We start from the raw sequence: 13,344 nt of genomic DNA on the forward strand, positions 1-13,344 counted from the left end.
AAAAAAAAAAAAAAAAAAGATCACTCACACTAGTTGTAGTGGGAGAATGGATTGAGGCAAGACAGGACTGAGTCCTGGAGTTCCAGGAGTAAGTCACTATAATCCAGTCAAGACTGATGTGGTGGCTAAGTCATGTGTCCCTGATGACACAAGTAAGGAATTACCCCCAAAACACAACTCTTCCATATAAAGACCCAGAAACTTCTGAATTTCTTAAAAGTTCTAAAGGCTGAATGGACAAGCCCTTTCTAACCAGTTTTCAATACGCAGCATGAGTCTAATAGCCTGGTTATATCAGTCAAAAGCGTCAGACAGAATGCCACCCACTCCTTCCAAACTACGTATGACCAACAACCTCTGGGCACTCTTCTGTGCTTCTTGTTCATGCTTTATTGCCAAGGCCTAGAAAAGTGAATGCAAATAGTTAAGAACCTGCCCTAAATTCTTGCTGTCTTTGCCTAAAAGAGTCAGGGGCCACTTTTCAAGAGCCTAGACAACTCGTAAGAGAGGAACTGTGGCCTGCTCTGGCTGAAAATCCCTTCCTGTTAACAGACTGCAACTAGCCTGGAACCACTTTGAATTTGCAGAGTCCAACCATATTCCACAAGACAATCTGCCACCTCAAGGTTCACGCGTGGATTCTATACCTTAAATTCTTGGATACTGTATTTGATTTGGAGATGACCAAAGAAAGGAAACAAGACAAGAGAATGTGACCACAAAATGCTTACCAACCCAGAAGAAAGAGTACCTAGGAGGGGCAAAATGTGCAAAGGAAAGATGGGACTAAGGAACAGAGAAGTGATATGCAGATGAGAAGAGAATATGGTTTGTGTTCTAGCTACTGTTGCATTTGTCTAATGAATATTAGGAATGTATACGATTAATGTGAGTTGGTTCTATTGCTTAAATATAGAAATAAGAATGAAAGGTGATTTTTCCTTAAAGTAAAAAAACTGAAATAGAACATTCTCATACCAAGTAGTGGAGAAGAGATTTCTAGTTGTCGTAGGGGAGGAGGTGAGCAAAGGAGATACTAAAAGGGAGGCTAATTTTCTGAATCAAACCCGGCAGGGACTAGCTTGGAGTCATTGACATAATTAGTCTATTAGGCTAGTGTAACACTAAATATAGGGACAAGTCTCAGAAGGGAAGGACTACTTAGTCTTATTTGTTCTTTAAACACTCTACATCAGTGATTTTGATAATGACTTGTCATATGTAACAATCTGCCAATAACTGGTTGAGTTAATGTAAAAAAATACTTTTCTAACGGCTTAGTTTCTTCTGTAAAAATCCTTACCCTAATACACTGTATTGAGTATACCACTGTTTGAAGTAACAACAAATTGCAGACAACCCAAATGCCCCGGAATAGATCTAAAAAAGGACAGAACATCGAAAACATCCAAACAATGGCCCATCCAGTACTTACCACAGCTCTGTAAAGCAAAACGAAACAAAACACAACTTCTGTGTTCTGACATGTAGAGACCGGTAAGATAAAGTGAAAGAATCAAAGAGTTAGAAGGATTTCTATTACCTTTGTGAAAAAAAGGGGGAACTAACTAGTTATATTCGCCAGTATTTGCAGAAATTCGGAAAAGATACAAAGGAACAAAAGTGGTTATCTAAGAGGGTAGGGCCTAGGAAGATAGCTAAGCGGGATGGGAAGAAATCTTTCACTGGTAACTTTTTATATTTTTAATATCCCAGCCATATGAATGTATTACATATTTCATATTATTATTTTTTTAAGCCTTGAGCTTTCACAAAGAAATGCTCCTGCTGGCCAACTACTTTAAACGTCTTGGAGCAGCACACCCAGCCCTGGCATTCCGCAGTGATCTTTTCCATCCCACCCCTGGGTTCCCGCAGGCTGTCCCCCGGGTCTAAGACACTCCTCGACCTTCCTCTCCCTACCTAGTTAACTCCTTTTCTGCTTGCAGGAACACGCGACAGGTCGCCTCCTCCCGGTGCACCCGTCTGTATGCAGGTGCGCTTCCCCAGGTGAGGGCCAGGACGCGCCTCCGGGGTCTCTATTCACACCTGCAGCAGAAGCTTATCATCATCACTCACCGACCAAAAAAAAAAAAAGGGGGGGGGGGGGTGAGGGGAAGAAGGTCGAATCAGATCACCCCTAGAGGTCTCTCTGCCCTCGCAATCACTCTCAAGTCCTAGAGTACCAAACTTAACTGCAGAGGGAGCACGAAATGGTGGGTATTTTGAAGCGCTAATTTTTAGGGATCCCCTCCCATCCAAGACAGGGAGGAATAGTTGAGGAACACGGGAGCGGGGCCCTGGCCCTTCTCGGAACACTGAGCAGACCTAACATGACGCTGGTCCGTTCAAACGTCGCAGTTGTGGCCCACATAGAGCCCAGTCTGTTCCCGGGGCGCGCCCTGCACCCCTATGCCTGCCCGAGGTCTTCCCTCCCCTCCGCTCCCCAGGAACGCGCCTACTGAGATATGTGCGGGGAGGGGGCACGCTTACTCCCACATCCCGCCCGAGACCCGCGGGGCAGCCAAGACCAGGCCAAAAAGGGAAGGGCGTGGCAGGCAAAGGCCGGGGGCGGGAGCGCGGGCGGCCGCGGACTCACGTACTGGCTGTGGCGGCGCCGCGGGAACCCGGCCGCCAGCGGGACAAAAGCGCGGACTGCACGGCCGGAAGAACCCGCGCCGGCCCTGGGGCACTTCCGCGCTCTCTCTGGGACGCTGGAGGACTGACTCGATGGTCCGGGCCGACTGCGCCGGCGGGAGGGAGGGGAGCGCCTCCTCGGGTATTTATTGAGGACCAGCGGCAGGGCGCGCGCTCTGGGCGCGGCGAGGAGGCCGTGGGCGGGGCTTCCTGTTTCCGTGCCCATTAGCTTCTGGGGTGGGGTGGGGTACGTGTAATAAAGTAAATACCTGCCTACCTGGTTCCTGAACACGTGATTAGTTGCCAGGTGTGGGTGCGGAGACGTTCCCGGAAGTGGGGGCCTGGCGGAAAATGGGGGAATCCGGGAGGGGGGCAGGACAGCGCTGGGCTGGGGACCCATGGGGATGCCGAGAGGGAGCGCGCCCCTGGAGCGGTTCCTGGGACCGGGCCACGCTCCCACCCGGGGCGCCAGCTTGGCAGCGACCTCACCGCCTGCCCACCCCACCGCCGGTGTCGGCTTCCAAACCCAGGGCCTAAAATGACTTTGAAGACCTTTTTTTTTTTTTAAATTAATTTTTGTGGGTACATTGTAGGTGTCCCTATTTGTCGAGTACGTGAGATATCTTGATACAGACAGGAATGCAATGCGTAATAATCATATCAGAGTTAACGAAGTGTCCATCACTTCATGCATTTATCCTTTGTGTTACAAGCAATCAAATTATATTCTTATTTTTAAATATACAACTAAGTTATTGGCTATAGTCAGCCTTTTTTAAAAACAGCAACATCTAAATATTTTTCATATTAAGTTTAATTGCAAAGGGTATATTTTTGGCATGCTGTTAATATTAAGAACAGAATTGCTTTATTCTTTCAAGTGTATCCAATGGAATCTAAATCCCTGAAGATTTGGTATTATCCACTTTTAACAATCATAAGTTTTACATCTTTTAGGGTTTTTTTCCTTTAACTTTTATGTCCCTCACCGGCTTTTTATTCTACTGTAAAAATATTTTCATTCTATGTGCCTCATTGAATTTTATCCTAGTGTAAAATATTTCTATGCATTGTTTTATTGTTTATTGTTTACCCTAGCATATATGTTCGTAACGAAATTAGATTACATTTTTTTCCCTCTTAGTGTTGATTATTTTCTGGATTATTAGCAAAATTATATAAATATTTCAAAATGTTTACTGTTAATTCTTAGACAAAAAGTGAAATGCTTTGGAAGCACAACTTGTAATGAGATGGATTTTGTTTTACAGCTCAAATTATTTATATTATTTGAATGAATTTTACATATTGCTGGGGTAAGCCGGCGTTTGGCATCAGCTCGACGCCTATTTTTCGTTTTTATACATGTGGGTGCTGAGACACCGTGTTCACTTTGGTAGAGGGAATGGGCATTTCCTTGTAGCAATAAGCCCTTGACCGCATTTGGGCTTCACGCCACAACCCCACCCACCTGGAAGAAAGTCTGGACGAATCAACAGGCAGCAGCGACTCCTAAGGAGGGGCAGAGCTCCAGGCCCAGGTCTGCAGCTTTAGGTGAGAGCCCCAGAGTGAGTAGAGGATTGGGAGTGGGTTCTGCTAGAGCTGCCCCCAAAGGATAGCGAGACACATGCAGCTGTTGAGCACTTGAAATGTGGGTAGTGCTGCTGAGGACCTGAATTTTTAATTACGTTTAATGTAAATAGCCACATGTGGCTAATGGCAACCTTACTAGATAGCACAGCTCTAGAAGGAGCTTTGGGTGGTCCTCACAGGCCTCCAGAATTAAAGCTGCCCTTAAAGGTTCATGGTAGGCAAAGACTGGGTTTTTACCTCTAGGCAGCAAGATAGAAAAATATTCATGTCCTGGTTGGAACACTTTGCTCAACGAAAGGTGGTGTGTGTGTGGAAGGGATTGTGGGAAACCCACATAAATCATCTTGAGTCAGATGCTTTTTATTTTATCTTATTGTTTGTTTTGATAACAAGCTCTCACTTTGTTGCCCAAGCTGGAGTGGGGTGGCATGATCATGGCTCCCTGCAGCCTCGACCTCCCAAGCTCAAGGGATCCTCCCACCACAGCCTCCCAAGTAGCTGGGACTACAGGTGCATGCCACCACAGCCCCATTAATTTTTATCTTTTTTGTAGAGATGGGGCCTCACCATGTTGCCCAGGCTGGCCTGGAACTGCTGGGCTCAAGTGATCCGTCTGTCTTGGCCTCTGAAAGTGTCAGAATTCAGGCATGAGCCACTGTGCCTGTCAGAGCCTTTTGATTTTAGATGACGGCTTTTCCTCCTTGAGCCTTGTTATATTGCAGGCACCTTTCATTTGGCCTGTGTCTACATAACACACACAGACACACAGACACAGACACGGACACACACTTGCCTTTCTAACACCTGTCTTTTAGAGAGATCTACACATCACAGCTGAGTTCAGTAGGGCAGCCACTATTCACATGTAGCTTATGGTAGTCTGAATTGAGATATGCTGTAAATGTAAAATCCACACCACATTTCTAAGACTTAGGAAAAGAGAATGTAAACTATTTTATTAATAATTTTTAATGTTGATTACATGCTGAAATACTATTTTGACTATATTGGGGTAGATCAAATACATGGTTACAATGAATTTTACCTGTTTCTTTTTACTTTAAATGCATCTACTGGAAGATCAGAAGTCTCATACGTGGCTCACAGTACATTTCCATTCAACAGCACTGCTCCAGGAGGCCGACAGGTGCAGCAGTGAGGTTGTCTGGGTTTGCTCCTGCTTTGTGGGCTCATCTACCTCCCTTTGGAGTGGTTTAAGTACAAATTAATGTCGAGCTCTGCCCACAGGGCTTAATTCCAACTCTGTGTTTAGCCACTGAATTTGGTCACACATTTGTTTTTGTTTTTTTTAGAGACAGCGTCTTGCCCTGTCACCCAGGATGGAGTACAGTGGTGTGATCACATAGCTCACTGCAACCTCAGTCTCCTGGGCTCAAGCAATCCTCCTCCTTCAGCCTCCTGAGTAGCTAGGACTATAGGTATGAACCACCAGATCCAGATTAAATTTTTTTTTTTTTTGTAGATGGAGTCTCACTCTGTCGTCAAGGCTGGAGTGCAGTGGCACGACCTCGACTCACTGCAACCTCTGCTTCCCAGGTTCAAGCGATTCTCCTACCTCAGCCTCCCGAGTAGCTGGGATTACAGGTGCACACCACCACACCAGGCTAATTTTTGTATTTTGGTAGAGACGAGATTTCACCATGTTGGCCAGGCTGGTCTCAAACTCCTGACCTCAGGTGATCTGCCCACCTTGGCCTCCCAAAGTGCTGGGATTATAGGCGTGAGCCACTGCTCCTGGCCTCAGATTAATTTTTTAATTTTTTTGGAGCAGTAGAGTCTTGCTGTGTTGACTAGGCTGGTCTCAAATTCCTGGGCCTCAAGTGATCCTCCCACCTTGGCTTCCAAAAGTACTGAGATTACAGGTGTGAACCACCATGCCCAACTGCAAATTTATTTTAAAATAAAATCTCTCCTCCCACTGTACCATAATATCAGTTCATAATGTTAAATCTGGAAAACAGAAAAAGTATTCTTAATTTAGTAAACTAGTTTTTGCTCTTGTTGCCCAGACTGGAGTGCAGTGGCACTATCTCAGCTCACTGCAACCTCCCCCTCCTAGGTTCAAGGGATTCTCCTGTCTCAGCCTCCTGAGTAGCTGGGATTACAGGTGCACACTACCACGCCCAGCTAAGTTTTTGTATTTTTAGTAGAGATGGGGTTTCATCATGTTGGCCAGGCTGGTCTCAAACTCCTGACCTCAGGTGATCCACCCACCTCGGCCTCCCAAAGTGCTGGGATTACAGGCGTGAGCCACCGCGCCCGGCCTAAACTTTCCTTTTTTTAAAAAAAAATAGAGACAATGTCTTACTATGTTGCCCAGGCCGGTCTTGAACTCCTGAGCTCAAATGATCCCCCTGCCTCAGCCTCCCAAAGTGCTGGGATTACAAGCATGTGCCACCACACCCAGCCCATAATTTAGTAAATTTTCTTACTTAGTAAACTTTAGTAAACTTGCTTAGTAAACTTAGTAAGCTTTTTTCTGCCACCAATTTGTGAGTGTTTTTCAGATAGTGTCATAATCATACTATAGCTGTATTTTTATATAGCATTTTTACAAATATTATACATTAGCATTTTTCATGTTTTTACTCTTTGTGATATTCCATTAAACTACAGTCTCCTTAACTATTCTGTGTAACTCACAGAGGTTTTTTCTAAGTATGTCTTTTTTAAAAAATAAATTAGTGCTGTTTGAGATAGTGGCATGCATAACGCTTTCATCGTATTTTCCTTGGAATAATTGACAAGAAGAGGAATCACTGGTTCAATAGACAGAACATTTTTAAGGGTCTTAAAATAAGAACAATAGGGAATTAGAAACACTAATAAGCTTAATAGGTAAACACTGGAAACAGTCAGAGTAAAGAACTAGACAAGGTTGTTACCCATCACTACTATTATTTCCCATTGCAGCTGGATTAAACAAAGAAAAAAATCAGAATATAAACATTGGAAAGCAGAGGTGTAATTTTCTTATTTGCAGATAAGATTTCATTTTTGGAAAACTCACGAGAAATAACTTAAAAAAAGTAGGATAAACGAGAATGCTGTAAGGTGTGTGGTTTCAAAATTAACATATAGAAATCAAGTTTCCTTATATAGAAACTACAGTTGGAATAATAGAAGGAAAGACTACATTTACAATAGAAACAAACAAAAGACCAAATGCCCAGGAATTCACGACTCACGTGCAAGACCCATATGAAGAAAACTTACAGTGCTCCTGGGGACACAGAGGGTGCACTAAACTTATGGAAAGATTCTTGGATGTTCCATTCACATGAATGGAAACACTTGACATCAGAATAGTCATTTCTTGTAAAGTATAATTGTCATGATCCTGATAAAAGCTAGCAATAGAATCTTCTTTGGCAACCCACAATTGATTCTAAAGTTCACATGGACAAATTAACAGACTCTTGCTTGTTTATAGCTAGAAAATGCCTATAAAAATATGAATGATGCAAGGCACTATTAAGGCACATTAATAATTAAGCTGGTATAATTCTGAGACATACATATAGAGTCTAGAGATAGACCTAAACAGCCGTGGGTATTGGGCATCTGGTAAAGCTAGCATTTCAAACTAGTGGCAATGACAGAACAGGGACAGCTGGGAAGCATTGGGGAAAAAATGAAGTTGGATTCAAACCACAGCCCTTACACCAGGATCAACGCCAGGTGTATCTAAGACTTAAATGTGAAATGTACACACACCAACCATCATGGCAGCTGCTCCCATTTCCATAAAATTTTACAAAGAAAAAAAAAATGCAGGAGATTGCTTTGCTCATATTGGACTGAGGGAGGGTTTTTGTTTTCTTTCTTTCCTTTTTACTATAACGCAAAATCCAAAAACTGTAAAAGTAAAGATAGATCAATTCAAATACATAGAAATAAAATACTTCCATGTGGCAAAACTACTACAAGAAAAGTAAAAAAATCAAATGACTGGGAAAAAATATTTGCATGTTATATCACAAAGGGCAAATTTCCCTGATACACAGAGCTTCTCCAAAATTGAAGAGATGAACAACCCAGTGGAAAAATGGGCTCACAGAAAAGCTTATACAAATGATTCAAAATTAAAAAAAAATGCAAGCCCAAACTACATGGAAACACAATTTTTCTCTTATTAGAATGGCAAAGATCCTAAGTTTGGTCCACGCTGTGGTGGTGACGGCATGGCGGGGAAAGCACTCTTCTCCACTGGTGGAGTGTTGACGGACCCCACCTCCAGGGAAGGCACCATGCGGTGTCGATGGACTTGCATGTACTGTTTGCCGCAGCACTTCTCCTCTATGAGTCTACCCTGCTGCTGTAGTCACACGCTCATGAAATGGTGTGTGAAAAGGTTATTCACAATAGCGTGTCTAAAGTAAAAGATGGAGAAAACCTAAAGGTCCAAACTAAAGACATGATCGCATAAATTATTGTACATTCACGTGTATTAGTTTGCCACGGCTGCCGTAACAAAGTACCCCACACAATGTGGCTTAAATAGGAAAAAGTTATTGTCTCACAGTTTTGGAGGCTAGATGTCTGAGATAAAGGTGTCAGCAAGTTTGGTTCCTTCTGAGGCTGTGAGGGAGAATCTGTTCCACGTTTTGTACCTCGCTGCTGGTGGTTTGATGGAAATCCTTGGTGTTCCTTTGGAATGAGACCACCACTTCTCCTGTTGTCCTTCCCAGCTTCTCCCCAACCTCCCCTTTTCCCTAGTTTATAAGACAGGAGAAAAGGGAGAAAGCAAAAAGTTGGAAAGAAACAGAAGATAAATAGCTAGACGACCTTGGCGCCACCACCTGGCCCTGGTGGTTATAATAATAATAATAATAATATTCACCCCTGACCAAAACTACTGGTGTTATCTGTAAATTCCAGGCATTGTATGAGAAAGCACTGTAAAACTTTTTGTTCTGTGAGCTGATGTATGTAGCCCCCAGTCACCTTCCTCACGCTTACTTGATCTATTATGACCCTTTCACATGGGCCCCTTAGAGTTATAAGCCCTTAAAAGGGCTCGGAATTTCTTTCTCAGGGAGCTCGGCTCTTAAGACGTGAGTCTGCCGATGCTCCCGGCCGAATAAAAACCTCTTCCTTCTTGAATCCGATGTCTGAGGAGTTTTGTCTGTGACTTGACCTGCTACACTTGGCTTGTGGACACATCACCCAATCTCTGCCTTTATCTTCACACAGCGTGCTCACTGCATGCATGCCTATGTGCAAATTTCTCCCTTTTTTAAGGAGACCAGTTGTATTGGATTAGGGCCCTAACCTACTCACTCCAGCATGACCTCGACTTAACTAAATACATCTACAATGACTCTGTTTCCAAATAAGGTCACATTAGGAAGTATCTGGGGTTAGGACTTGAACATACGAATTCTGGGGGAACACAGTTCAACCCATAACAGCATGCAATGTACTACTTTCAGCCATAAAAAAGGAAGAGGGGCCTCTTTATAAAATGGTATGGGAAAATCTCCAAGATGTATGTTAAATAAAGAAATCAATGTGCCAAGCTATGTTATAATTTGCATAAGAAAGGGTGAAATGAATGTGTACATATTTGTGTATGTTCATAAAAATGTTCCTGAAAGTTCACACTGGAAACCACTAACCGGGGCTGTCGGTGAGGAGGCACCTGGGTGGCTGGAAGAGAAGGGTGGGAAGGAGAATTTTCAGTGCATATCGTCTTTATACTCCTTGCATTTTGAACCACGAGAATATAGTATTTATTCAAAAATTATATGTAAACATAAATAATCCTAAATTGCATCAGATTGCTAAACTACTTCAAGAAGGAGTATTTCAATTTATAAAGCTTCCAACTATAAGTAAAAGCTCTTTGCTCACTCACCTCCCCAGGATTGGGTTTTGGCAGGTTTGTTTTTTCTCTAAATTTGTAAGCAGCAAATAGTGTCTGGTTGTTTAATTTTCTTTACACTTCTATCATGTGTGTTACCCAACTGAGCCATCTCTCCTAGGGACTGCCTGTCCTGTCCTTAAATCAAGTCTTTTGGCACCTTTTGTAGAGTTTGTGTCCATTGTGGGAACACATTCTTTATTAAAGAAATTCACCTTTTGAAATGGCCATCGATTCTCTTTCCTGCTTGCCCTTTAACACCAGCAATTTCCTTTCATCCCTCAAGCTTTACATGGATGTGTAAAATCTGTGTGGCAGGTGGCGCTGTTGAGCTGGAAGGGACCGTGGGATGAACCTGGAGAAACCTGTTACCAGATGCTCTTAAGGGATGACCCACAGTCCCTGGGGAAAGGTCTAGAAGGAACAAGCAGACTCCTACTGTTCTCATTTCTGGGTCCTGTGGAAAGGGAGATGTCTGTGTCAGAAGATCTGACTGACAGACACTTACATCTAAAATGATAATCAACAACAGTGAGAAATTGTATGGGGCTTATTTTGTGCCAAGCACTCTTCTAAATGCTTTATATATAGAGATACATTGAATCTTCTCAACAGCCCTTTGATGAAGGCACTGTGTGTGTGTATATATGTATATATATATGCACATACATATACCTGTTCTACAGAAGGGGAAAGAGAGGGAAAGCAAATTTGTCCCAGGACACACAGCTGGTAGTTTTGAGGCTGTGATCTTTGACATCCTTGAAATGCTCTGGCCTGGGCACCTGCTGGTTCAAGCCCAGCTGCTTGTTCTCCTCGTGTAGATATATTCATCTCTGGTTGTCGTTCGCAAGCCACAGAGTGCCAAGACCAAGCAGGAGGCTGTTAGGACACCACCCATACAGGCCTCTGCCAACTGGGCAGGAGGAGGAAATTTTTGTTTTAAAAGAGAGAGAACTGGATGTCCTCTTGTACACACGGATTAACTCACAGTTTCATAAGACCTTGGGAAAGGAGAAAATCAAAGGAGCCGTCTCTCCCTAATGTGGACGGAGAGTTCTTGGAAAATGGCACCTGCTCCAAGGTATTTTCTTGAATCTGTGTTGGGCTCTGGGTTTCTTATGGGACTGGGCAGTTGTGTAATCTTTGGTCTCTGCTCCCTCATCTGGAATATAGGTAATAATAATACCTACTTCACAGAGTTGTTGTGAAAATTAAATTAGCATATGTAAGGCGCTTAGAACTTATATATATTGATATACTGAATCTTGTCAATAACCCATTGATGACAGCACTGCATACATCCCCATTTTACAGATGGGGGAACAGAGAGGGTAAGAAAACTGTCCCAGGACACACAGCTGGGCAGTCTTGAGGCTCAGATCTTATGGTGCATACAGTATGCACTATCTGAGTATTCATGATTGGTGTTGCTGTGGCCACACTCCTGTAGGTATCGTGTCTTCCTGAGGGGAGTGGATCACATTTCTCTATCTCCCTGGGAAGCAGAAGATCTTGGGATGGTATCTGAGGACTTGAAAAGTGCAGCCTTAGCTGGGTCAGTGGTTGACCCCTCCCTCTCTCTGGGTCTGGCTCTCTCGGAGTCCAGAGAAACACTCAGGGAACAGGTCAGGAGCTGGCAGGGAGTGCCCTGTAGGGGCCCCATGGGACTGCCCAGGGTCTGTGGGTGTGGAAGGTAGCCTGTGGCAGGTTATTCTCCAAACAGTAACTCTTCTAAAGCATGATGATCTGGTTGTGACTGGACTAAGGAAAAATTACAAGAAAGGCTTACGTTCATATCAGCTTGTGTGGTGGGCACCAGGGTCCCGAGAACTTTGGCAATAATCTTTCTGTACAAAGCACGGTTACTGAAGTGGAGGTGACAGCAGTGTAGACACACACAATCCGGACTGGCCCTGGAGAACACATGGAATACCTCAAAGACCCGATGCTAGAAAAGGGCAATGGTGCAGTCAGGATAGTTAGACGAGGTTGCAGTAACAAATACGCCCTCCCTCCCAGTGGCCTAAGACAAGACGGTTTATTTGTTCTTCACGTAAACTTCACTGTAAGTCAGTTTGCTCTCTTCCATCTTGCAGCCATAATATCTGGAATGTGTGGCCTTCAGAATTGCCACTGTAGAGAAGAGAAGGCTGGAAGACCCCATGGGAGGCTTTAAGGGCTAGGCCCAGAAGTGCATTACGTCATTTACAACCACCTCTCTTCGGCCAGAACCAGGTCACACAGCTCCGTTCTAACTGCAAAGGAGGCCGGGGCTTAGAGGATCTCGTGGATATTTGGATATTTGGTGAATACTGGCAGTCTTGCCATAGTCAGGAAACTTCAAAAAGGGGAAAAGATGCCCTATGGCCACACTCCATTCTGGCCCACAAGCTGGCATCATCCAGTGACATGGCTGATGTGGCCTCATTTGTTGCATGGGCTGGCAAAACCCATATTCAGGTTATACAGGAATCCTTCATTAAAGTTTAGAGGTCCTTTCTCCTCCAAGGCCCAGTTCTGTTTTTTTTAAAATTAATTTTAAAATATTTTTCCCTTTGATCTTTTAATTAATGAACTATTACCATATAACAAATTGCCCCCAAAACTCGGTGGCTTAAAACAACAAACATTCCGGCCGGGCGCGGTGGCTCACGCTTGTAATCCCAGCACTTTGGGAGGCCGAGGCGGGCGGATCACGAGGTCAGGAGATCGAGACCATGATGAAACCCCGTCTCTACTAAAAATACAAAAAATTAGCCAGGCGTGGTGGCGGGCGCCTGTAGTCCCAGCTACTCGGAGAGGCTGAAGCGGGAGAATGGCGTGAACCCGGGAGGTGGAGCTTGCAGTGAGCCGAGATTGCGCCACTGCACTCCAGCCTGGGCGACAGAGCGAGACTCCGTCTCAAAAAAAAAAACAACAAATATTTATTGTCTCACAGTTTCTGTGGGCTAGGAATTTGAAAGCATATTAACTGAGTGGCTCTGACTCCAGGTCTTTTGTGAGGCTGTAGTGAAGATGTGGACTGGGGTTGCAGTCATTTGGAGAAATACCCCAGTTGGAGGATTTGCTTCCAAATTGGCTCACTCCTGTGGCTGCTGGTGGGAGGCCTCAGTTTCTCATAGTACAGGCCCCTCCACAGGCCTGCTTGAGTGTCCTCATGGCATGACAAGTGACCCAAGAGAGACAGTGACACAGGACCATGGCGCTTTTTATGCCCTAGTCTC

At 44.2% G+C, this 13,344-nt stretch overlaps 1 protein-coding gene across 13 annotated transcripts in view; it reads right to left on the reverse strand.

Moving 5' to 3' along the window:
- Nucleotides 1-13,344, reverse strand: part of ZFP62 (ZFP62 zinc finger protein) — a 134,109-nt gene that overhangs the window by 23,477 nt on the left and 97,288 nt on the right. For 5 of the 13 annotated variants that reach the window (XR_009213924.1, XR_009213925.1, XM_032158912.2 and 2 more), the window contains exon 1: nucleotides 1,436-1,780. The exons of 1 other annotated variant lie outside the window; for it this stretch is intronic. Coding sequence is in view for 4 of the 12 variants with exons in the window: in XM_032158912.2 (XP_032014803.1) it covers nucleotides 1,436-1,487 (52 nt within the window). In the remaining 8 variants the exon portion in view is untranslated. Of the gene's footprint in view, nucleotides 1-1,435; nucleotides 1,781-1,923; nucleotides 2,579-2,603; nucleotides 2,662-13,344 lie in introns of those variants that run through there. 7 more of the 13 variants (XM_058440242.1, XM_058440244.1, XM_058440249.1 and 4 more) reach the window with 6 other exon arrangements.

Source organism: Hylobates moloch, unplaced genomic scaffold (assembly GCF_009828535.3).
Source record: "Hylobates moloch isolate HMO894 unplaced genomic scaffold, HMol_V3 SCAFFOLD_6, whole genome shotgun sequence".
Lineage (NCBI taxonomy): Eukaryota > Metazoa > Chordata > Mammalia > Primates > Hylobatidae > Hylobates > Hylobates moloch.